At 35.0% G+C, this 26,660-nt stretch overlaps 1 protein-coding gene across 1 annotated transcript in view; it reads right to left on the bottom strand.

Annotated features, from left to right (window-relative positions):
* Positions 1 to 608: 608 nt before the first annotated feature.
* The window catches only part of LOC128999327 (protein sax-3-like), a 33,425-nt gene continuing 7,373 nt past the window's right edge, over positions 609 to 26,660 (bottom strand). The window contains exons 3-16 of the mRNA XM_054425763.1: positions 25,391 to 25,657; positions 23,695 to 23,900; positions 19,981 to 20,038; positions 15,782 to 16,015; positions 13,228 to 13,478; positions 12,302 to 12,637; positions 11,860 to 12,085; positions 11,297 to 11,412; positions 10,299 to 10,489; positions 9,049 to 9,215; positions 8,019 to 8,260; positions 4,161 to 4,254; positions 3,885 to 3,964; positions 609 to 1,355 (exon numbers count right to left, since the gene is read on the bottom strand). Of these exons, the coding sequence (XP_054281738.1) occupies positions 1,158 to 1,355; positions 3,885 to 3,964; positions 4,161 to 4,254; positions 8,019 to 8,260; positions 9,049 to 9,215; positions 10,299 to 10,489; positions 11,297 to 11,412; positions 11,860 to 12,085; positions 12,302 to 12,637; positions 13,228 to 13,478; positions 15,782 to 16,015; positions 19,981 to 20,038; positions 23,695 to 23,900; positions 25,391 to 25,657 (2,666 nt within the window). The 3' untranslated portion in view covers positions 609 to 1,157. The remainder of the gene's footprint in view (positions 1,356 to 3,884; positions 3,965 to 4,160; positions 4,255 to 8,018; positions 8,261 to 9,048; positions 9,216 to 10,298; positions 10,490 to 11,296; positions 11,413 to 11,859; positions 12,086 to 12,301; positions 12,638 to 13,227; positions 13,479 to 15,781; positions 16,016 to 19,980; positions 20,039 to 23,694; positions 23,901 to 25,390; positions 25,658 to 26,660) is intronic.

Here is a 26,660-nt window from a genome sequence, read left to right as displayed (position 1 = left end):
CAAGTTTGGTTAGTTTTGTTAGGTTATAACAGTTAAATTTTATAATTAAAACATAAAATTGAATTTGAGCTATTTATAGTTTTATTTTATGAACAGAACTATTTTTTTGATTAGTAAACCTTCATTCAATTTTTTCATTATCAGCAAGTTTGGTTAGGTTATGACAGTTTAATTTTATAATTAAAAAATATAAAATTTAATTTGAGGCATTTATAGTTTTATCTTATGAACAGAAATAGGTTTTCTATTAGTAAACCTTCATTCAATTTTGTCATTATCAGCAAGTTTGGTTGGTTAAGTTAGGTTATGACAGTTTAATTAAAAAAATAATTATATATATTTTTTAGTTTTAGGCCTATAATAATTTTTTTTTAATTTCTAATTTTTAAACTCTCATTTTGTCCGTATTAAAAAACTGCAGCTGAAATAAAAATCGTGCATCAGTAACATATAATATAAATATTATTGCTTGTCAGTTATATTTTATTATATTTTTACAAAATGACCCTATAAAAAATAAAACTAAAATGTAACCGGTTTTTATATTAAAAATATTCAATAGGACAGGACAATGATGAATGGATGGATTTGAGAAATGGTATATAGGTATTTATTATTAATACTATTTAGACATTATAAATTATAATTATAATAACAACCCTTAAAGAATGAAAATATTTTCTTTTAGTTTTTAACCACTATCTGCATTAAAGGCATTACATTGTTTTAAAATTAATAGGCCTACTACATTATCACATTTAAAAACAATTAAAGACATGCATACTACTATTTTAATTGATTAATTTGATTTAAAAGACAGAATGTAAACAGTGATCAGCAGTCAATTTCCAAATAGGAATCCTGCATTTGCCCTGCACCTCCAAATCTTTTGAGATATTAAAAAAATCTGAAATTAATAGAAACACTTTTTAGTGGTCAGGTTGGTTTGAACTGCAATAATGGTTATTGGTTGCTATAAAATATAATGACACATGTTTTCCTACTTTTTATAGCATATAAAAACAGTATTAGCTACTTTTGAAAAGGATCACATTGTGGATGGTATCAATGCAGACATAAACTCAGGGACTGAATCTCCTGTTAGCAATAAACATAACGGTTTAGCCACTCCAATCCTAGATCCTCAGTTACTATTCTTACAAGCGAGCTGCACTTCCTCTAGGTTCACTGCGGCAGCTGTTGTGCTGGTAAATGTGTTGTTGATTGTGTGCAAAGCTGGAGAGTGTGTAGTTGGTATAGTTGCCACCAGGGCTGTGGAGGCGCCACTGCAGCGGCCGATGGTTCAAGCTGGGTGGCAGTGTCGGTTCAGAGCAAGGTTCACTGGGAACTGGAACCTGCCAGTAGGATTTATATAAGTATTTTAATATTTTAAACTTGCACTGTTAGCTACCATCTGGACAACAAAATGTGATGTTTGTGTTTTGAATATTATATTTACTATCCAATTATTTTACATATATGATTTTTGTATTACATTGTGATTAGACTACAACTGGCTACGATCAAGGGCTTGGTAATAGTAATGGTATGTTTGATATTGGACAGATTTAAGTAGTTCTCATACGTTGATAATTTTTTACCGATAAATTTTGACCCATCTTTACTTGATATTACCCCTTTTTACAGTATTATAGTTAATTTTACATGCAAAGAACACCAAGTCTGTGAGATCACAGAGCTTCTTTGGTCAGTCTGTTGCTCAGTAACACGATGCACTGTACACCTCCCAGTGCTGTCACCTAACATTTGTCATCATGGTTCCTTTCTCTAATGTACCAGAATTACACCTTACTGTGCTTTATTAATGTGCAGATCTCTTGTGGAGAGTCAAGGTAAAAAGAGAAAAAAAACATGATAAAAAATCCTATTGCAAAATTGACTTTTAAAATCATCAACAGTTATAGTATTGTTTATTTGTCACACTTAAGTCACAGTTAGACCGTAATTTACAGTCTGTGTTTAAAACCAAAGTTTGCAACAAAGAGAACACTATAGTTTTCTCAAAATGTTTTCAACACTTGTTCAGTGTTCATAACAATAGTTTAGGTTCCACAAGGATTGTGTAGTCTGTGGCTTTAAAAAAGTCTTGCTGTCCATAAATGTGGACATCCAAGTAGTACCAGTGGCGGCGATAAGAACCCGTGGGCCCCCCTGCAAGTATGTCCGCCGGGACCCCCTCTCCGAATGATCTTTAAAAACATTTTCCCATGTATTACCGCCTAAACTTGCAATTTTGCAATAAACTTGACAAGGCATCTCCCAAGGCGTCATTATCGTCTTCCATGATCGCGGCAAACTCGTAAATACTTCCCGTGGTCATAAGTCATGGAAGAAACATTATCATAGTTTACCGTGATTGCAAATGCAACCGAACCTATGACATCATTAGATAGCACCATCATCGTCTCCCGCGTTCACGGCCCAATCTAATATCACAGCCTAATATCTCCCCGCGACCCGTCGGTGGTGACGGGTAAATCATTTTTCCGTAATCGCGGCTAAATCCTAGATATATCTCTCGCTAAAAAAAAAGAAACGTCATATCGTCTTCCGCAATCGCGGCAAAATATTGAACATCTGCGGCCATGGTGACATCGTCATCATCACCTGCGGGGAAATATATTCTCGTCGATATCCGCGATCGCGGCAAAAGCGTAGAGAGAGAGAGAGAGAGATCTTTATTTACAAATCGTTAAGATTGAAAATTGCGTCAATTATATTACAGAATATATATTACATAATCATAATATTACAGAATTATATTACATAATCATAATATTACAGAATTATATTACATAATAAGATTAGGGTAGGCATAATCTTTCAATTTCGTGAGCGTGATCCTCACGGATATAAAAGCTTTTACTTTTAATAGTGCATTATTGTATTGAATACTGAGAAAATCGGCTTGAGCTTGATTTTATGACTTTGTGCTTGATCTCTCAAGCTTGTAGTCCAGGCTCTGCTCGGCTCGAAAATCGACATTATAGGCCTATTATAAAAATCAACCGTTTCCAAAGCAACCCGATTTTGAACGGATCTGATTTGGCCTAAAGCCCTTAGGTAAATAACATTTTTTACCTGACTCCATGTAAACACATCTAAAGTGGGAAGTAAATAAATCTAAAGGGCAGCCTCCTAATAGTAAGACATGAAATGAAATGAAAATCCTTCTTTAGCATCAATGAAAGAATGGAATTATTTATTAGCTAGTGCCCTAGCCACCTAGATTAATTTGCCGATTTGGTTGTAACAAAATTGTCAAGTTTATTTAGTCGAACCAGCATAGAGGATCCTCTATGGTGTCACCCGCTGGGGGCTAGGAGGATTGACATTAATGTTTTATCTTCCTATGCCAGAGGCCACATTGGTTATAAATACGGCCCTATTATTATGCAACCAATTTTGACTGCGCCTTCACACAATCCACGAGGACAGTTAATGCAACCCGCATGACTGATGACAATTCTTTTACTTAGGTTGGTAGATAATTAAAATAAAATAAAATCGATCGGGCAAGTAATAGTGTTAGTTTAGCTGTTGTAAACTACTTGAACTATAGGTTTGAACAAATTTTCATCATAAAAAAAAAACATATTTTAATTCTCATATAAATATTGTTATGATAGGGGACCCATGTGGCTGACCCTGTCACACTATCGCGGGCCCGTGGAAAATCCGGGTCAAGGCATACGGGCCCCCCCTAGCTCGCGGGCCCCCCCCCCCCCGCTATCGCCGCCACTGGTTTCAACAATATGCTGTAAATTTTAATTTTATTATTTAACTTGGCTTTTAGTGTCATTTTATATGCCAGTTTGATAAATTAGTGGTACCAATGTATTAATTGCAATGATTTAGCTTACCTGAGCTCTCAATGAACTTGGGCTGTGGTGTGTGGGTCTACGTAGAGATGAAGAATCTATGTCTCCATTACTTTTGTTTCCTGAAACAAATGTAAAATATTAAATACTCTTTGTGAACTTCATCAAATCTTAGGTTTAACTATTAGTGACATAGGCCTACTCTAATAATGGTTTTTAGAAATATGTCCAAACAATATTAATATTTCTATGATTAATAAAAAAGGTTTGATAATTGTCGGTAAATTAAGGCCAGTTACCAAATGAATGAAGTCTTACCTAAATTGTGGTGAAGGCAGTAGGTGTCAGAATAGAGTCTACTGTGGTAGCTAGGTGGGGAGTATAGAGGCTCCCGACTTGATTCCAAGCAAAACTGAAAAAGGTTAGTGCAAACGGGTTATAAAAACTATATGCGAAGTACATATTATTTTTCTGTGCAGGGCCCTGTTTCATAAAAATACTAGTCTAGTAATTACTAGTCTAGTAAATACTAGTCCCGTATTTACCTGTCCTACTAATTTGTGTTTCATAAACGTTTTTATACCGCTAGTAAATACTAGTGTATTTTACTAGTCACGTGACCAAAACTACTAGTCACGTGACCAAATTTACAAGGTAAACTTTCAAAACAAATTTCTAACCTCAATCACGGGTTTTCAAACCCTTTATAAAGGGTTTTAATTTTGTTTTCATTTGATTCAAAAAGTAAATAGTTGTAGAAACGCAGTGTTTTCTTTTAATTAATAACTATATAGACACATAAGTAAAACAATCACACATTATTTATCAAACCGCTATTATTTATGTTCATGAATGAGCCCGCCGGCGCGGCGCGGTTTCGCGTCGTTGCAATCAACACGGTGATTGTATTGTAGTAGCCGGTTGTAGGCCTAGTTGCGGCGCTCAACTGTTGGGTGGAAGTTGATCTGTTGCTGCCGCATTCGCTGTGATTTGTATAGTTTTTGTTTTATTCTGACATATAAAATTAAGCTTGCTATGGGTAAAGAAAAGAAGGCTCAAATTTTGAATGTAATTAAATCGTCTAAGGACATTTTGTTTATTGGAACGGTTTCAAGTACCCTTACCTATGTTTTCAAATACTCAAATGCATAAGGATATTTGGGTTAAAAACCATTTGGTGATATTCTAATTTTGAGTCTACAAACCATGAATATTAAGCCTAAACGTTTATTGATGTAACAAATAATTGCAACACCGATATAAGCAATGGAAAAGTAGGTTTTCAAGTATAGTAAAACATGGCATAGTCGCTGCGGCAGAGCGTAGCTCAGAGGTAGAGTTCTCGCTAGTCATGGGGCAGGTCCCTCGTTCAAATTCGTGCCACTCACTATACTTTTTATTCCATTAATTAAACTTTTACATGTTTTTACATTAAAATAACATAATCAACATCAAAATTTTTTATTACTTTGAATAACAAATTCAGAATGCCAAAATGGATTAAAAGTATTGTTTTTATGATAAGCAGTTCAGTTCAACGCCTAAAAATCAAATATAGGCCTACACAATTGTTAGTACATCACAGGGTTTTAGCTATTTAGGGAAGCAATTAATAAGCACCTTAAAAAATGCAATGCAACTCCTCTTTAAAATTGTCTTACTATTATTTCCTATTAAAATATCTTTAAATAAAACCGAGAGCCTTGGGTGTAAAATAATCTGATTAATGTTACAATGTTGGATACATTTGTTACATCTTTGTATGCAATTCGGTATGCGGTTTTAATTTGGTTTCTCTCAAAGCTTAACAATCTTTTCTTTGTGATAGCTAATAGTTGATATAACCATGAAATTAAACTCAAGTAAAATTAGACTAAAATTTCACAGAAATTGATAACTTATAATTATAATTAATTCTAATAGGGTGATTGTACATACATTATAAAATTCTATTTCTCTCATTTTGTTCTACGCCACATTTATTGATTGTAATTTATATCAAATAATTATGATTTTAGCACTCACAGATCTATTTTTATCTTAAAATGTGAGCCAATTTGCACTTGCAAAAAGAACTTAATAATTCATATTTTGTATGACGTGAGTAATGAAATATTTCTCTTTCCAAAAATACTAGTCTACTTCAAATAATACGGGTGTAGAGAGGTTGTTAGAAAATGGCAAGTATTTACCAGTGTAATTTACAAGAGTAAAACTTTTTGAAACACATTGCTGTCTACACTAGTAAAAACCACTAGTAATACTAGTCCCTACACTAGTAACTAGTATTTTACACTAGTAGGTTTTTGAAACGTAGACTTGTAAAATACACTAGTATTACTAGTCCATGGACTAGTAAATACTAGACTAGTAGTTTTATGAAACAGGGCCCTATGTTTGTTATCCCATCAATCCCATCCCTTTGTTAACTGCAATGCTAGTTTGATTATAAACATATTTTGTAACCTTAGACCCTTATTAGATGGTTACAGGTTTATTACAGGTACACAGGTTTCCATTGAAACTAAAATATTAACAGCAATTAAATGATCCAGCTGATCATAATGTAAACAAATATGTTCTTCATAAAGATAACATGGGAACATTAAAAGCCAATGGGAAAGAGCCCAAGGAACTTAAAAAAAAATTAAGGTAAATTTGCAAATCTATACACCTAGTCGAAAATGTTGGTATATAATACGTGGGGTTAAATCTTAAGAGTCCTAGGAGCCTAGACGTTCTAACCTGTTAAACAATTAAAAAAACTACAAAGACAATTTCTAATCTCACAGTATACTAGACATTTATGAGGCATGTTTTTTAAGTAAGTACAGTTTTTTAAATTCTCCATTCAAGCGCTGCGATTGGCATTATGGACATTTGTACTGTGTATGTGCATCTATTGGCAAGCCTGTGCCGGAAATTCGGCAACAATCGGCTGTGTTTACATCTGGTTTTGAGCATTCAAAATGGTGTCGCGGACTGCGAAGTGCGCACTGTAATTAGATTCTTAAGTGCTAAAGGTGTAAAAACCATTGAAATTCATCGACAGACTAGTAAAGTCTATGGTGAGAACATTATGAGTGACGGGATAATGGTACGCAAGTGGGTAAGGGCATTTAAAAATGGCCGCACCAATGTTCATGATGAGCGGCCACTGGGTGGTCATCTGTCATTACTGATGAATTGGTGCGTAAAGTCGATGAAAAAGTGAGAGAGAACAGTGGGTTTACCATCTCATCATTATCTGAGGAGTTTCCTTTACTCATAATGTTCTCGCCATACACTTCACTAATCTGACAATGAATTTTAATGGCTTTCACACCTTTAGCACTTGAACATTTCATTCCAGTGTGCACTTCACAGTAGGCGGCAGTCTCAATTGGCGGCACCATTTTGAATGCTCGAAACCGGATGTAAACACAGCCAATTGTTGCTAAATTTCCGGCGCAGGCTTGCCAATAGATGCACATACACAGCACAAATGTCCAAAATGCCAATCACAGCGCTGGAACGGAGAAATTTAAATCGGTACTTACTTAAAAAACATGCCTCGTAAATTACAATCACTCTGGTGTTTGAAAAAAAATATTTTGAGATGGTAAATAACTCTTCAGCGGCTGTTTAAAATTAACAAAATTAACATTGATCTTATGGCGGGCAAATCCAAGATGGCCGCTAGCTTTCATGGATTCCCACGGAGAACAATCCAAAACTACAATGAACATTTCTAATCTCACAGTATACTAAATAAATATTAAAATTATGATCACTTAGGTGTTTGAAAAAATATTTTTCGACAATAAATAACACTCTTCAGCAGGTGTTTTAAATTATCCAAGATGGCCGCTAGCCTCCAAGGTCTCTTAAAACAAAAAAAGCCTTATTGTTTACAAAGTTTCATGTAGAGTATAGTTAGGCCTATAACAGTCAAAAATGCTATTGCACATTGCTAATTCTTCTAAACAAAATCAGACTAAAACAGGCTAATCTCATGCTCATATGCACTTCAGCCTTATACGATACATTGAAACAATATTTTCTTTTATCCTTGATATGTTTGACTGATGTAAGGTACGGTAGTAGGTAGTTTATTTCTTGTGTCTTATCCATTTGTTTGACACTGCGGGCTCAAACCCTGCAAGATGATAGTTTACTACTACAGTTGAGACTCACCCCTCTGTCCCTGGAGCTGTGGGAGGTAGGAGGAGGGACGAGTGTAGTAGTAGCGTAAGCAGCTCCTGACCCATCGTCTACAGACTGGAACGTGGTGACTGTCCGATGTTGGACCTCCGCATAGTCTGGTGTAGTGCGGGACTGGCCGAGGGTCTTGGGTTCTATCCAGAGGGAAGCCTCAGTCTGCGTCCCACTCTTCAGATTGACAGGGGTTGCTAACACTCCAGCATTGCTGTGGCAGTCTGAACAACACATCAGTATGTCATTTGGTGGCAAAAGTATAAATATGATGTTACACAACAATTGCTTGCTATATTATTTAAACTCTTTTTTGTCACTATGTATTCGAAAATAGCCCATTTCCATACAGCTGAGATCTTTGAAAATCATCAATTTCCATACACCAAAAACAAATAGTGATCAGCTGACTTTTCCTGACATAAACATTACTTTCACAGTACACAAACAATACTTTGCCTGACATCAACAAAGTTACACCTGAAGTTCCCGAGCGAGCACCATTTTGTTTTAATTAAAAATACATAACAGAAAATTGATTTATATTTAAATACAATTTTTATTAACAGAATCAGCTGAATTTGACATTAAAATTAATTGTACAGCCGTATTGTGTTTGGATTAGAAAAATGAATAGATTACGAAATATCAGATAATTTTTTAAGTTTGATGAAGTACCATGGTTTTTTTCATTGTGATAAAAAGTATCGTTCAATACTCGTCATGAAGTCCCATTTCGGGGCTCGATACTGTTTCCCCATCTCGTCTTCTACTCGCATGTCACTGGGTCACTTTCGTGACTAGTAGTGAAATATACTATTATTATCATTTGAAATATATGTGTTGTAAAAGATTTTACATTGTTTAATTTTGATTAATTTAACAACGTAATAATTATTGCAGGCCCAATAGCAATGTAATGTCCTCCAAATCTTCCAGGGGCAATACTCACCTTCCTAAAATTGTTAAGCTATATATTCTTAGGTTGTTTTTGTTTACTATATAAACATACCTGGCAAATTTGTTTTTTTGGCGAGAAGTTGCCGTCTCCGGACAATGAGCATGGCAGCGAACATGAGCAGCATGACAGTGAGCAGTGAGCCAAGCAAGGCTACAAACCAAGTCTCTGTCACAAACTCTGAACTGGACGCAACAGGACTCTCCAATCCTACTGGTCTTCTGGGAAAAGTTTACATTATATGGTTACTTTGTTTTGATTTAGACAGTAATAAAATTGGTTTTAGCAGCTTGGAAAAAAAAAATATTTTGCTTAGCATACACACCAAAGGAACACTGTCAAAATAATCATTATCATTATCAATTATGGAGATGGAGATACCGCCTTGGTGTGTATTTGTAAACTAAAATATGAGCGATGGATGAGTGTAGAATGGTGGGAGATGATCTGTAGCTTTGTTTGTTGCTGACTGACTAATATCAGCTGTTTCATCAGTAGGATTGTTTATTTAAGGCACTATGATCAGGGATAGCTGGGTCCAGTTTAGAACAAATAAAAAGCTAGTGACTTTTCTCAGGATCGAAACGGCAACCTTTTGATTGTTAGGCATAAGCACTACAACCACTCAGCTACCCAGAAATGAATCAATGTAGGTGCATTAATTTATTTAAAGGATAGAAAAAATAATTGTCAACACTATTAATTCCTTAGGATAGTGTTAATGGTTTATAAAAACAAAAACCTTTACTTTTCTTGTCTGACTGTGTGATTAAAACTACCTTGATAAAAATTGGTGGTTAATTTAGGGTGGTCAAATCATCCCCGTAAAAGCCCGGACCCCTATTATTGTCCCTGCTGGATCTCCTGTCCCTAGCCCAAATACGCCCAGGAAATAAATAAACCATTTTTATAATTCCATAAAAAATTTTATACGCGTACATATAAATGGTTTGTATTCTTCTGGAAAGTTTTAGCGTCCAGAGAAAATTTTTCTAAACTCTGTATATTATGATAAAAATAAGAAAAACAACTGGTTCAATTCAATAGTTTTTCAGGACATTAAGACACAACAGCTTAACTCTGATTAATTTAAATAGTTGAGAAGTTACAAATAGTACAATACTTGTGGTCAGTATTGTAATAATCCATAGTACTTGTATTTTACTACAGATATGATCAGTTCTGGACTTATTAAAAAAATTAAAATAGTTGGGATCCATCTTAAAGAAAAAAATAATTTTCAGTGCCACTAATATTGGGAACATTAGTTGTCTATATTTCCAAACCAATGCTGAACCACTGACCGGTTGTAAGGCATGGATGGGTCTAGTCTGAGTGTGGCGGGGGCAGTGTAAGGCCCTGCCCCTACCCTAGTGGCCCCCGCTGCCTCCACCACATACACCACCCCTGCTGTGAGGTTGGTCAGCAGCAGGGAGGGAGTATCAGCAGGCACACTGATGTTGCTGAGTACCAGATGACCTGCTCTCACCACCACCTACACAGTATCAAATATTGCAATCTTCTTATTCGCAAAATTTAATTTAATCTAACTTAACACACAATTTAATCTAGTTGAACTTAAATGACTCTTGTGATTATCTATGGATAATTGTATTCTCCATTTAAAGTATTATAGTATGAAAAATTACTAAAACAAATAGAACTTTAGTTGGGTCACATTCATTCTACAGTATAAGAAGCTGTCCAACCATATGTTCTCTGTGAGTAAAACACTGGCTAAAATTGATGGTAAAATGGATGGGATGTATTCTTCAGAAACCAAAGCAAATGTTTAATCTGAGTGGTAACAGGGACAGTGAACCATTACTCGATCAGATTGCAATAAACCATTTCTGGATCTGAACGCAATACACCATTACTTGATATGAGCGCAATACACCATTACTCGATATGAGCGCAACACACCATTACTTGATCTGAATGCAATAAACCATTTCTTGATCTGAACGCAATACACCATTACTTGATATGAGCGCAATACACCATTACTTGATATGAGCGCAACACACCATTACTTGATCTGAATGCAATAAACCATTTCTTGATCTGAAAGCAATACACCATTACTTGATCAGATTGCAATACACCATTTCTTGATCTGAATGCAATAGGCCTACACCATTACTTGTTATGAGCGCAATACACCATTACCTGATCTGAACGCAATACACCATTACTTGAACTGAACACAATACACCATTACTTGATATGAGCGCAATACACCATTACCTGATATGAGCGCAATACACCATTACTTGATATGAGTGCAATACACCATTACCTGATATGAGCGCAATACACCATTGCAGGAGTGAGGTGGAGGAGGCTTCCACTTGAGGAAAACAGCCGTGGAGTTGAGAAGCACCGCCTCCATGTCTTGAGGAGCCTCCGTGGGCACTGAAATATAGATTTCAAACACCAAATAAAACACCACTGTAAAATAAAACTGTTGTTTAAAATCCTGCTCATTTTTACAAACCATAGTCTCTACACAAAATGTGATGTGGAAAGCGAAAAGGGACCTCTTGTCGGCAATGTAAAATTTTTAGTACGGCCGATATAACTAATTAAGGTTGAAAATATCGAAATTCAGGTTTTTGTCGATTGTTATATACCTCATTTAACATAGAACAGGACATTATCGGTCAAAATATTGAATTGAAGATGTCATCATCAAAAACAACTAAAGATCTTATTTTGAACTTACTTAGAACAGTTCAACAAACACTTTTTATAAGCACATTATTTTGCGATAAAATGTTAAAACAAATATGTCAACGTTTTCTGAGGAATTACAATCAAAGGAACTCCTGGCCTAAAACATTGATGAAACATTTCACTCACCGTCCTCCATTGTTCTAGCACTTCTGGAATTTGATGGCCTCCCATCGACGTTCTTGTAGAAGGGGATCAGGAAGAAGAGGTATCTCGTGAACGGCCTAAGGCCAGTGACAAGGAAACCTGAGGCCTCGCCAGCATGCAGCACGGTTAGCATGTTTGTGGACTTGAGATGTGAGTCAAGTGAGCGAGAGTAAATGTAGAAACCCTCCACAAAGTCCGCATTGACAATCTGCAAAGAGAACATACAGCGATGAGTCAATCCATCACAAAAACTGAGGCGAATGAAATAAAATAATGTACTGATTGTTGAAGCATGCTAAGGCAAGTTTGCAATCACAGTCAAAAGCATTTGATTGAAAAATGTTTCTTTTCTAATGGGTAAACCTGAAATTTTGGTTTGAAAAACTGTACAAGGTTTTATATTGATCAACACCTTAGAACCTACCTCCCAGGCCAGTTTGATGGATGTAGCGCTAGTGGGTTGTATGGCAGTCAGCTCCACCACATGTCCAGCTGACAGGCTAGCCTGCGCCTCCTTCAACTGATGGTCCCCTCCCTCCACACCTCTCACCCCCAGTGACAGCACAGTGGGGGTGGACGGGGGGCTTGGGGGAGAGAGGCCATGAGAGTTCTCCGCCCTTACCAGGAAGGTATACAGCAACCCAGGTCCCAGGTGTGTCTGGGTATATGTAGGTCCTGGGACTCTTCTAGCCACCACCACCCAGCCACTACCTCCTCCACTGCGACCTGACGCATTCGGGTCTCTACTGAACAGTTCCACCTAGACAAACACAAGACATAGACAGTCAGCCAACTACAGTAAAATCCCTCTATTGTAACACATTTGATAATCTGGCATCGGTCTCCCAGACATGGTCCCACTCATCTATAAAAGCCTTTTGGGCACATTCAGTTTAGTTTACAGGCAATCCTCTTGGTCTATGTTGTTATACTGTATACTGTACATTTAAAGATTATAAGTGAAATTGGGAAAGTAGCCTAAGCACCAGTAATAGTCCTTTTGACTAATTTTGCAGCGTTTCCACTACTCTTGCAATAGCGTTTATTTTTAGATTACAGTAATCATTTTAAAATATCCTACTGTAATGATAAAAAACAAGAGTTCATTATACTTAACTCTAGTAAAGTTTTGCCACAACGATAATTGTTACTATACAGTATACTGTGCCATCAATCTTACTCTTTTGAAGAAACTTACTTTTTTTACTTTACAACACAGTCAACATGTTGAGGGGAAAATCTTTTGATTAAAAATGTTTTTGTATTCAATGTTGGAGCATCATAAACTTGTCTATGCACCTTATAAAAAGCTTGCTAACAACTTATTATAGTCTAGACTACACTTTATACCTGATATCCCAGTAGAGAGGAAGATCCGATTTTGTTGTTCCTTGTCCAGGACACCGTGATACTGTTGTGGGTTGTGTTGACTATGACTGGTCTACTGGGAGGTCCTGGTAATGTTGTCAGTTCTGGGCTTCGGAAGAAGTGAGCATTTGGGTTTGTGCGTGACTCCAGCTTCAAGATAGCACTCCATGTTGCTTTACCACTTCGCGACGATGCAACACAAGTGTACACACCTTCGTCACTCGCAACAGTGTCTGGTAACACATTTCTTTGTTAAAGTTGTTTTGCTACTACCAGCTATGTTATTAACTTTAGTTGAGATTTAACCTGCTGGGATTCTTGATAAACTGATAGCAAATACCGTCTAATTAATAATTTATTTTTGTAAGTAAGGTGTATTTATTAACAACACCATGTAGCTAAATTGATTTAAAAAAAATTATTTTGGAGCAAAGAGGCAATGCTATTGTTTACAACACAACTAATTGCCACAAGCAACACATTCTAACACTAGATTTTGGGTGTTATAATAGGTAATAATAGGCATTATTAATTCGACTTAGCCTATGTTTTCACTGATATTAATTTTAGTATATTATCTTATAATTTAATGATTTTCATTTCAACGCTGCAATATAAATATTTTAGCCTCTAGTAACTTATAAAACATTACCCATAAAAATGATAGTTGTGTTAAAAACCACCCATTAGACATCTGGTTGCTAGATGATCACTGAACAGTATAGGGTTAGTTATATTTTCATAATCAAAATTTAAATATTGTCAGGGCTGTATTTGGAATCAATGAGCTAAATCATCATTGGCGGCTCTCACCAGAGGGACATATTCTGATTCTACGGAATGTTAAGGGTAAAAATACACGTAGTATTGGTTCAACTCGATTTGGCCTTTTGTTTTCATCAATCTGATCGGCATAAAGACCTGGAGTATAGATAATAAAATAAAAAGTCTCTTATTTTTTTTATAATACATGTATTATAAGAGGTCTTCTATCGGCGCCACTTAATCTTTGGGCATCGGATAAAAATCGGGTTGTTTCAGAAATAATTAATTTAAAATATTTTAATTGATATATACTATAATTGATTTATACAAAATCTGGGATTGCGGCCAAATACTTTTAATACTCATTCATTGAAATGGCGACCATACAAAGTATGTATTTTAAGCCAAATATGAGTGAAGGATGAGTGTAGGATGAGTGGTGTGGTTTGTAGTCTTGTTAGTGACTAAGGCCAGCATATTCCTTAGACACAGCGGTCCCATACAGCTAATGGCAACTAAAGGACCTGCAGTTTATAGTGAAATCCGAACCACATTTTTGCCTTGGAATTAACAAATTGGTCTAATTATCTAGGAAAGTTGTAGTAGGTACTCAATAGTGCGGACTATGTAATAAATAATTGTAAGGGTCTTCTGCGGTCACAGTAAAATCGTGGACATCTGCATCTGCCGCGGTCGTAAAGGGATCATGAACAAATTCTACGTTCACGGGAAATCCGCAAAAGTGAACGATCATAGAGACATCATCCTCGTCTCCTGCGATCATGGTGGAATCATGAACGTCTCCTATGGCTGCAGAGAAATAATTTGCGCCCAGCGCGAGCATGGAGACGCCATCTTCGTCTTCATCGATCGCGTGAAATCATGAAAGTGTTTGTGGCCTCGAATAAATAGTTAGCGTCTTGCGCGAGCCCGGAAGTCCCCCGTAAAACAGATTATCGGTGAAATAAATTTATCAAGAAAAAAAATTGAGGCTCCCGGGAACTGCTGTGTCCGCCTTTAGGTAAATACGGCCCTGAATATTGTAGTTTGTCAATGTAAGGATATGTACAATACGGTCTCGCTATTTTGAACTAATTGGGTCCGTAACCGGTTTGGGTTTGTGATGGGTGTTGGGAATAAGAAAATTTCTTAATAGTATCAACGTATCAAAGACTACACTGTTGTAATCGCAGTTGACTTTTAATATAGCTACGATGGCAAATATGTTGATCAAGAATGATTATGACTATGTTGCAATCATTGTCACTATCACAGGCGACAAACTGGCAATAATGTTTCTGCAATATTTTACTGTACATAATAAAAACTTTTGTATTGTTCATGGACACACCACAAACACACTTTGCCGACATTTGAGGTATCATTGTCAGATTCTCCACCATTTGCAGCAACAATGCAAATTTTGCTGACATTCGAGATATTGCTGAATTTTCCACTGTTCTTTGAGATGTCATTATCAATGTTCGCTATTCGAGCTTTGGAATAGCGAAACTCTGCTGCATTTGTAAAATTTGAATAAATTATGTTTTTGGCTTCTGAGGGCCGTGGAACAAAGAGGGCAAAAGTGTACCATGGTTACTGAGGTCGAACATATGGTAAGTAACTTATATTAATATTGAACAAATTCCAGATTAGGTCAGAACAGTTCAACTACAAAAAAGTTCAAAACTGTTCAAATGCTGTTCGATGAAGACTATGGCAACAGCCGAGCCATTTCTCTATAGGGAATCTCACTAAAACACAAACATACCATTGATCACCAGAGTGCCAGTCTCCGTGATGTTGATCCTGTCATGGCCCTTGGTGACGGGGACTCCACCCTTGTACCAGGTGATGATAGGTGGGGGGCTGCCAGTGGCCAGACATCGCAGCACTGCCAAGGTTCGTAGTGGCAGAGTCTGGTTGGCGGGGCCGAGCTCTATGACAGGCGGAGGTAGGTGCTCAGGAGATGTCACTGTCAGGCGTGCTCGCAGAACATCTGAACCTGATTGTCACAGGTTTTTGTCAATAATCAAATTATTTAAAAAACTAAAACCTAAACTAAAACCCTAGCTGTGTCAGTTAAAAATATGACAAAATAATGTATCAAAAAATTGTATAAATAGAAGGTTCTTTCACTTCAAAATGCCTAATATAAATAAGGCTAAGATGAGACTAAACTTAAATCTGAAAACTAATAACTACCCACAGTTAAGTGTTTTCAGTCTACCCTAGTGGAAGAGATCAATATATATCAATACAAAAATTGTATATTGATACGTATTGATACGTATGTGTATTTGGGCCAATACACATCAATACATATCAATACAAGTAAATAGGATCCGAGTCATTAGCTTATTTGAAAATAATTTGTAGCTTGTTAAAAAACCATTTTTAATTTGTTTCAAAACATTAAATAATATCAACTATGCACTAAAAATAAAATTAAAAAGTAAAAAAAATCTTGGCAAAAAGTTCAGTGAGTTCCCGAGATTTGAACCGGGGATTCCAGCATGTAAGCCGGTTGTCTTAGCCATTACACCACAGACGCTTCATGTTGGACTAAGTAATGATAGCCATTTTGAATGCGAGAAGCTGTGTTAGGCCTCATAATTGAAAAAGATTTTCAATGGCATTTGTCATTTCAAGCATGTACCTATATGCTTTCCCTAGTGGAAGAGATCAATATACAGACTGTTCCAAATGTCCCGGACCGGTTAAATATTTTCTAAACGACAACAGATAAATCAATAAGATTTGGTACATCACCACCACACCTAAAAATCTACTTTTTTAAGGAAATATCAATTTTCTGTCACATCATGGGGACGTCCCGCAAGGAGTCAGAAGGAAATCTTAAATAGAAGCATAGGTTGACATGTACATCAAATTAAAGGTCTTTACTAGCAAAATATAATGCCGCAAATTTGAACTCAAACGGATAAACAAGTCAAGAATGACAGTGGTTCAAAGATTCATTTAATTTGCATTTGGGGGCACAGCCCTAAGAATCGGAAAAAAATTGTTAACGTAAGCATAGGTCAATATGCATATCAAATTAAAGGTCTTCACTTGTAGATTACAATGCCGTAAATTCAAGCTCAAAAGAACGCCTGAGTAAAAAATGGCAGTCGTTCAAAGATTCAAAATGGCAGGTTCAAGAAATCTTTGAACGGCTGCCATTTTTTACTCAGGCGTTCTTTTGAGCTTGAATTTACGGCATTGTAATCTAATAGTAAAGGTCTTTAATTTGATGTGCATATCAACCTACGCTTCTATTTAAGATTTCCTTCTGACTCCTTGCGGGACGTCCCCATGATATGACAGAAAATTGATAGTCCCTTAAAAAAGTAGATTTTTAAGTGTGGTGTTGATGTGCAAAATCTTATTAATTTATCTGTTGTCGTTTATAAAATATTAAACTGGTCCGGGACTTTTGGGACAGTCTGTATATCAATACAAAAATTGTATATTGATACGTATTGATACGTATGTGTATTTGGGCCAATACACATCAATACACATCAATACATATCAATACAAGTAAATATAGAATCCGAGTCATTAGCTTAATTGAAAATAATTTGTAGCTTGTTAATAAACTATTTTTAATTTGTTTCAACACATTGAATCACATCTACTATGCACTAAAAATAAAATAAAAATGAAAAAGAAATATAATTCTTGTCAAAAAGCTTGTGGTGTTTCCGTGATTTGAACCTGGGACTCCAGCATGGTAGCCGGCTGTCTAAGCCACTACGCCACGAACACTTCATATCTGACTATGTAATGATAGCCACTTTGAATGCGAGAAGCTGTGTTAGGCCTCATAATTGAACTTAAAAGATTTTTCAATGGCATTTGTGTCATTTCAAGCATGTAGCTACCCATGCATGTAATTATGCTTTAACATGTTTCAAAACTGTTTTATTACCAGTTCAAACTGTTTTCTTACTACTTGGGTGATGTGAATAGTGTCAATACAATTTATTTTTATTGATTTCTAGAAATAAGGAATTAAATGATGAATTTGTGAGTGATTTTTATCCCTAAAAATAACCCATTAAAAGAAATTGTTAAAAGTTGTCAAAAGCTGTATTACAATTGTTGTATAACAATTTTAAAACATTTTGATTTAAACTTCATATTACAACAATGTTGATATAAGATTGAAAAAATTTAAAAAATGTTTAACAATCAGTTTTTTGAAGTTTAAAAAAATTAGTTTTAATACAAGTTGTAAACTGATTTACAACAATTTTAAAATTGTTTAGCAATCAGTTTTTGGCAGTTTAAAAATAAGATTTAATACAAGTTGTAACTGTTTTACAACAATTTTAAAATTATATATTTTTAAATTATATTAAGTTTTAGGTACCTCAGCTAACGTCTATGACCTAAAACTAGAGTTTTTCCTTTTTTCAAAAAATAACATTCTTATTACTGTTTATTTAACCACTTTACATTGATAGTTTGTATAATCCATAATGCTCATATGTGATTCATTTTAGAGATATTTTGAATTTTATTTACCCGTATTGATGTCTATTGATTTACATTTACATCTAACGTATTTAAAAAATATTCTCTATTGATATCAATGAACGATTTGTTTGCTCTAATGATCTATATTGATATATTTTATGTTTATAGATGTCTAGTGATATGTATTGACTAAGTTTTCAGTGATGTCTATTTGTTTGTATTTACTTGTAATGATATCCATGAACATCTATTGATATCACTAAGCATCTAGTGATATCAATAGATTTTTTCTATTGATTTCTATTGATGTCTTCCACTAGGGTTAACATGTTTCAAAGATGTTTTATTACCAGTTCAAACTGTTTTCTTGCTACTTGGGTGATATGAATAGTGTCAATACAATTTATTTTTATTGATTTCTAGAAATAAGGAATTCAATAATGAATTTGTGAGGCATTTTTAAACCTAACGATAACCCAATAAGCAAAAAAATTGTTTAAAGTTGTCGAAAGCTGTATTACAATAATTGTTGTATAACAATTTTAAAACATCTTGATTTAAACTTCATATTACAACAATTTTGATATAAGATTGAAACAATTTTAAAATTGTTTAACAATAAGTTTTTTGGAGTTGAAAAAAATAAGTTTCAATACGAACAATTTTAAAATTATTGTTTTACAACCACTTTTTTGAAGTTTAAGAAAATCAGTTTTAATACAAGTTGTAAACTGTTTTACAACAATTTTAATGTTTAGCAATCAGTTTTTGGCAGTTTAAAAAATAATTTTTAATACATGTTGTAACTAACTGTTTTACAACAATTTTAATGTTTAGCAATCAGTTTTTGGCAGTTTAAAAAATAAGTTTTAATACAAGTTGTAACTGTTTTACAACAATTTTAAAATTATATATTTTTAAATTACCTATATTGAGTTTTAGGTACCTCAGCTAACGCCTATGACCTAGAACTAGAGTTTTTCCTTTTTTCAAAAAATAACATTTTTATTACTGTTTATTTCACAAAGTTTACATTGGTATTTTGTATACCTAATCCATAATGTTCATATGTGATACATGTTAGAGATATTTTGCATTTTATTTATCCGTATTGATGTCTATTGATTTATATTTACATCTAACATATTTAAAAAATATTCTCTATTGATATCAGTGAACGATTTGTTTGCTCAAATGGTCTATATTGATATATTTTATGTTTATAGATGTCTAGTGATATGTATTGACTAAGTTTTCAGTGATGTCTATTTGTTTGTATTTACTTGTAATGATATCCATGAACATCTATTGATATCAATAAGCATCTAGTGATATCAATAGATTTTTCTATTGATTTCTATTGATGTCTTCCACTAGGGTACCTTCTTACAGTGTGTATTCATAAAGTATCATTTACATTTTACAACCCAATTTCATACACATTACCAATTTAAACATTATAGTTTTCTGATTTGTATTTACCTGCTGAATTGACTGCAGCACACATCACTGTGAGTCCACTGTCGTTTCTCTGTACATCCTGTGAACAAAATTATTAGTTAAATCTCCACAAATGACAAGAAGTACTAGTAAATCATAAAATTTAGGATTACATTCAATTTTAGGTAATACTTACTTACTTACTGCCGTGGCTCTTGGTACCCAAGGTGGTACTTTGCCTGGCCAACACACTGCCTCCAGATTTTTCTATCCATTGCCTCATCTTCCCTTCTTCCCAGTCTTCTTAGGTCTTTTCTAACCTGGTCTCGCCATCTCAACTTGGGCCTTCCTGGTGGTCTTCTGCCCTCCGGATTGTTCAAAAGGACGTTCTTGACTAAGGAGTCGTCCTCTTTCCTTAGTAGATGGCCAGCCCATCTCATTCTCCTACCTCTCACCTCGGCCACTATGTCTGGGTCCATATATAATTGCCTCAACTCTGCATTGTGTTTTATCCTCCACTCTCCATCTTCAAAGGTTGGACCATATATTTTTCTCAATATTTTGTTCTCAAATACTATCAAACGTTTTTCTGTTTTTTTACTTAACACCCAATTTTCTGAGCCGTATAACAGAACTGGTTTTATATATACGGAGTTTTGTTTTGTGTGATAGTATTCGAGAGCTTAATAGTTTGTGGGATGCTGATAAACTTCTGTGTGCTGCATTTATTCTTTGTTGTATTTCCATATCTTCTTCATTATTATTCGTCAGCATTACTCCCAAATAAGTGAAGTTGTTTACTTTTTTAAAGTTGTACCCTTCTATTTCTATATTGTTGTCATTGTTTATTTGGGTTGCTCTCCCACACTCCATTATTTTTGTTTTCCCTTCATTTATTCTTAAACCAACTTTCTTTGTATGGTTTAGGAGTTTTGTGACCAGCATTTTCAACTCTTCTTTACTCTCCGCTATAATTGCAACATCATCTGCAAATGCAAGGACGTTTATTTTGGTCCCTATTGTAATTCCAGCTTCTGTTTGCCTTACTTCTTGTAGTGCTTCCTCTAAAGCTAAATTAAATAGCAATGGGGACAAACCATCCCCCTGTCTTACGCCTGTGCTTACATCAAACTTTTCTGAGATTTCGCCATTTATCTTAACCTTACACCTAGATTCTGATATGCTTGATTTTGATAAGTTTATTAATTTTTTGGGTATTCCATACTTTTCCATATTCTCTTTTTTTCACCTTTCTTATGAATAGGAATGACTATCGCTTCCTTCCATTCGTTTGGAATCACTTCTTTTTCCCAAATATCCAGAATCAATTTGTGAATCTCCTTCGCTAGTCTTGCCCCTCCTGCCTTAATCAATTCTGATGATACTGAATCCTCTCCTGGAGCTTTATTGTTTTTTAATTCCTTGATTGCGTTTTCTACTTCTTGTACTGTTGGGTCTGGGACCATTGGTTCCACATTTTGATACACTTCCTCGGTTTCCTCTTCCTCTTCTTCTAACTCTTCTACATTCAAGAGATCTTTAAAATACTCTTGCCATACTTGTATCCCTTCTTTGCTCTGTATCACTAGTTTCCCAGATTTGTTTTTAATTCCATATGGCATTGGGCTATACCCCTTTCTGAAAAATCTTACCGATCGATAAAAGTCTCTTATCAATTTTAGGTAATGAGTGAAAATTTAAAAACGTACGTTTTCATGTCCCTGGCCTTTTACTTCGTAGATACTGGATTTGTAGTTTATTATTATGTGTTTTAATATTTTTTGGGATGGGGGCAACATGTTACACACATTTATTTGGTTTTAAATAGGTTCTAGGTATTTTTTTCGTATTTTTAAAGTCTCGAGATTCACGACCATGACGTGTCCCTAGGGTACATTTTCCAACTTTCACGCTGTTTTTAGACTAATTATTCATGCCGAAATATATAAGGCCATATTTTTATGTCATCAATGGTTATTAAACTTACAAAAAAGGAGCATATTATAATTTTATTGTCATTGCAGACTGACTACCATGACAAAAAAGTCTGTCCCTCGATTTGGCGTCACGACCATTTGGGAAAAATTTTCAACTTTGGAGCACGACAGTGGCAAGCCTGGCGTCGATGGAGTCAGTTGGTTTTAGAGACTAGTTCGGGGTGTACGTCAGGATTGTAGTGCAGGTCGTTTTGAGTTGAAAGGAGGAATCACAAGATTAATAAAGGAAAGATTGTGTTTTTTGTAATTTCGGTGTGTCCATGACCGTACGTAGTCATTTGATGAAGTAGACATGGTGTTAATTTTTGTTTATAAGATATTTCAATTGCTAGATTAACCTAGAAGTCCACTTTGTATCATCGAACATGAGGTGCAGAGCTACCGCCAGAACAGAGCCAAATAACACGTAATTTCACGACCAAAGTTTCACGACCATCGCGGTTTTTTTCACGACCAATCCAGCCTTATGGATTATAGTGTGTTTGGTCGTGACAATAACTTTAATATAATTGTAAATTGAACAGTTTAGTTCAATTGAAACACATAATTTTATTATAACTAACAGTATAATTGAAGGATTGTTTAGAAAGATTTAGATTAGTTCAGACAATTCACGACCGTACCGCTTGTCCCTGACCATCACGTTTATGATTTCTATCTAAAAATTTCAAAAATTAAAATATTGCCATATTTCAATGTTTTATACACAAAAGAAGCACACCTCTATACAAACATAAAGATTTTTCGGGTCTCAGGTAAGTTTTTCGGAGTTATACAAACTTAAAAAGATTTTATTGGCTTTTTTTATATTTTTTGAGTTTTTATATTTTTTTCTAGAAAGACCGAATATACCTAAAGCTCAGTGACCTTTTTATTGTATAATGGTCATAAAAGTAAATTAGTTTATAGCAAAACATAGTTATAAAAATAATATTAACTATTTTTAATATTCATTTAAACGTCCGTTATGGTCGTGACAGGATTTTGTGTTTTTCTACTAAAGATGCTCTTTAAAAAGAAAACTACCAAAGATATTGCGTTACCATGGACATTTTATGAAACTTCAAATGTTAATGAAATAAAAAAAATTATAAAAGTTTTGAAAAAAGGGGAAAAAATTTGCAAAGTGCTTTTCCTGAAAACGTACGTTTTTAAATTTTCACTCTAATACAATAAGAAATAATTTACACCATTAAGAGTTTAGCTTGGTACTAGATAGAAGTTAAAATAATAGTATCATGGTTTTGTTTTTAAGGCTTAAGGACACAGCAGTAAAAATATACAAGAGAAAGAAAATTATGATTAGAAAAAATACAGTTTTCATCACTCTGTATTCGAAAATAACCCATTTCCACACATCAGCTGAGATCTTTGAAAATCGTCAATTTCCATACACCAAAAACAAATAAGCGTAGTGATCAGCGATCTTTTCCTGACATAAATATTACTTTCGCTACACAAACAATACTTTGCCTGACATAAAAAAGTTACTTTAAATTATAATGTTTTTTTTTAGTTTGATGAAGTAGTTTTTTATTCATTGTGATGAAAAGTATCGTTCAATACTCGTCATAACAGTCCCATTTCGGGGTCACTTTTGTGACTATAGTAGTGAAATATACTATTATTTTCATTAAACACCCATTATCTCCTTTGGGAATTGTAAATTATTAGATTACATGTAAGTGCTGAATAAGTGAACTGTTGAGATAAATTTAAAACATTTGTAACACCTGTATTTCATATGCAGTAGGCCTACCTGAATGATGAGGACAGTGTGTCCAGCAGAGTTCAAGGCAGCTCTAAGTCTACCCTGAGTCTCCCCTGGGAACACCAGACTGTGGTTACCCTCCAGGCTCCAGAACAACACAGGCTCTGGCTTGCCTTCCACTCCACAAACAAACATGGCCTCCCTCCCCTCCTCTACCTCCTGGTCAGCTGGCTGAATCAGGATCACAGGCGGAGCTGTCGCACACATCATATAATTAGCAAAAATGGTTTCAAAAGTAGTTAAAATGCTTGATAAGTTGGTACAGTAATAATATTTTAGAGTTATCAATTAAAAAAAAAAACTTCACCTATCTTACCCATAAATAAGTTAACAAAGGATATATTTGAGTATAAAAGCTCAGTGATCGAGGACAGCTGAGCTGGGTTCAGTTTCAAACCACTAAGAAGCTATGAACTTTTCTCAGGCCCAATAACCCCAGGACCCAAATAAATGAGCAGGGAACCTTTAAGCCTGGTTTACATTGGTCGAGCAGAAGGGCAAGATTAGAAAGGCGAGCTAGTACTCTACCATCAACTTGACCAGTGTAGACAATTTAACTAGTCGAGTGACAGGCGAGTTGAGTGACAGACCCAGCTGGCGGACGAGTCGAGTAGTTTATGCCAAGAGACAGCCACTCGACCAATGTTGAGCAATTTTTAATCTTATTCGTCTTTTTGTTATTTTAAAATTGATATAAATAATATTTTGACTTGAATATAAGACAGAAGAGGAAACATAGAGTTAAAAAAATAAGTTAAAAAAAGTTGGAAAAAGAAAATTAAAAACATGAGGTCTACATACAACCCAACTTAACTTACGTCCCATTTTCCTATTTCTTTCTTCTTCCACCAATTCATCAACCTCCTCTACTAACAAATTATACACCCTCTTTAAGCACCTTCAAAATGTAACACGCATATTACGGGGTAGTTTACGTATAATTTACACAACTGTACATGTAATCATCAAAACTTATGTAGTCATCTTGGCCGAATTAACTTTAGCAATGTAAACCCACTTTTCTAAAACAAGTAAGCTTGGCCAAGTATGTGGGCCGATCCAAATCGGCCGAGCTTACTCGACCAATGTAAACCAGGCTTTAGAGCCAAATCATGTCCATGTGTCTTGCAAGGCTGGCAAGTAAGCATAAAAAATATATTCTAATAATTTTTATTTGACAAAAAACACACGTTTTATTTGATTCACACTGTACTAAAATTCGAAGTAATTTTGGGCACATTAATAGGATACCTTTGACTTTTTAAACCAAGTTTTGGTTGTCTAGAATGATTATTTAAACAGACAAAACATTTATTAGACTGAGCAGAAGTGACTAAAATGCTTAAACAGACCAAAGCACTACTAGAGTTAGTTGTAATTGAAGGAGCAGGGTTGTCACAATCGTATAAATGGACTACATCCCACATACTTACTAAATCAACAAGCTCTATTTTATCTTGGAAACAGTTAATGTAGAAATAGTATAATTTATTAACAATTAACTAATTAATTAATTATGGTTATTTTATGATGTTTTTATACGTTTCATAGATTTTTTTACATACAAAATTTAGGGATTGTCAAAATGTTGAGCACAAATAGTAGTCCCAGTAGTCCCCTATTCATAAGCTAGGGAACCCATGACAGTACTTTCTACTGTCAAAGTATACAACTGAGCACTTACAGTGTACAGTGAGCACAGCACTGGCCACAAGACTCCCTACTGCGTTGTCTACGTCACACACATACTCGCCCTGGTCCTCTACTGTGACAGACTGTATCTTGAGGCTGCGGTCCTGTAGTACAGTGACACGTCCCAGAGGCATGTTGCCGCCTCCTCGGCGCCACATCACGTCAGGCAGAGGGTCGCCGCCCACCACACAGGTGAACGTCACTGTGCCACCCACTTGGACTGTCACGTCCTGGGGGCCTTGGATCAGGAACGGACGCACTGTGTCAAACATAGGACAAATAAATAGTTAATTTAAACGCACCTTATTATACCAAAATAAAGTAAATTTTTATTTGTGCTGTATGTGATGTTCAATACAACTCACAACCTAAAATGGTACTTGAGTTTATAAGTAAGTTTATAAATAGAACAATGTATTATGTAAAATATTGTTCGCTGTTAATATAATTCACTCACTACAGGGTGTCTCGTGACTCTACATTCAGAGCAATTTGACGGTAAGTACTGAAGTGTCTTTTCAACCATCCCTCATTTTTTGACCTTTTAAGTCATGAAACTTGAACTCTGGTTGAAAAGAGTCACTTTGCGCCCTACTGACGAAATATACTATAGTAGTAGGGCCAGTGATGATATCCGAAAATAATACTGTACAACTTTTATACTAAACTAATATAACAGCATCAAGAAGAAAAAATACAAAATATATTATACAGGTTGAATCAAAAGTCAAGGACCTCCCTATCTAATACTCTTTTAAGTGGATATACAGAGATATCCTTATGGTGGTCGTTCAATATTAGCAGGAAGTTATATTTCTGATTTATTTTGACTTATTTTTTATAAAAATTTTGAGTGTTCCCCAAAAATGGGGGATTATGGGGGCAACCAAAATTTTTTAAATGTATACCTCCTTCAAGTGGTAGCTCATTTTGATGACGTTACAACAAAAAAGAATGGTGGAAACCAGAGTTTGCTAACTCTTCTCTGTCCAAAATGGTAGCCCATCAAATGTATTGAAGTCAACACATTAAAAATATAAGAAAAATCAATGTAATGATAATATTGGCTAACGTTTTGGATAGAGACTAGATAGCAAACTCTGGTTTTAAGCATTCTTTAAGTTTATATAAACAGTTCAAAATGAGGTGTCACTTGAATGGGGTTTACATTTAAAAATTCTGAGTTGCCTCCAATATACCCCATTTTTGGGGGACAGTAAACATTTTTAAAATCTTAAAATTAAACTTCCTGCTAAGGTTGT

The sequence above is a fragment of the Macrosteles quadrilineatus genome, unplaced genomic scaffold (assembly GCF_028750875.1).
Source record: "Macrosteles quadrilineatus isolate MER2022 unplaced genomic scaffold, UCM_ALF_1.0 Scaffold_1__1_contigs__length_201487025, whole genome shotgun sequence".
Taxonomy (NCBI): Eukaryota; Metazoa; Arthropoda; class Insecta; order Hemiptera; family Cicadellidae; genus Macrosteles; species Macrosteles quadrilineatus.
This window is presented reverse-complemented; position numbering and strand designations above follow the sequence as displayed.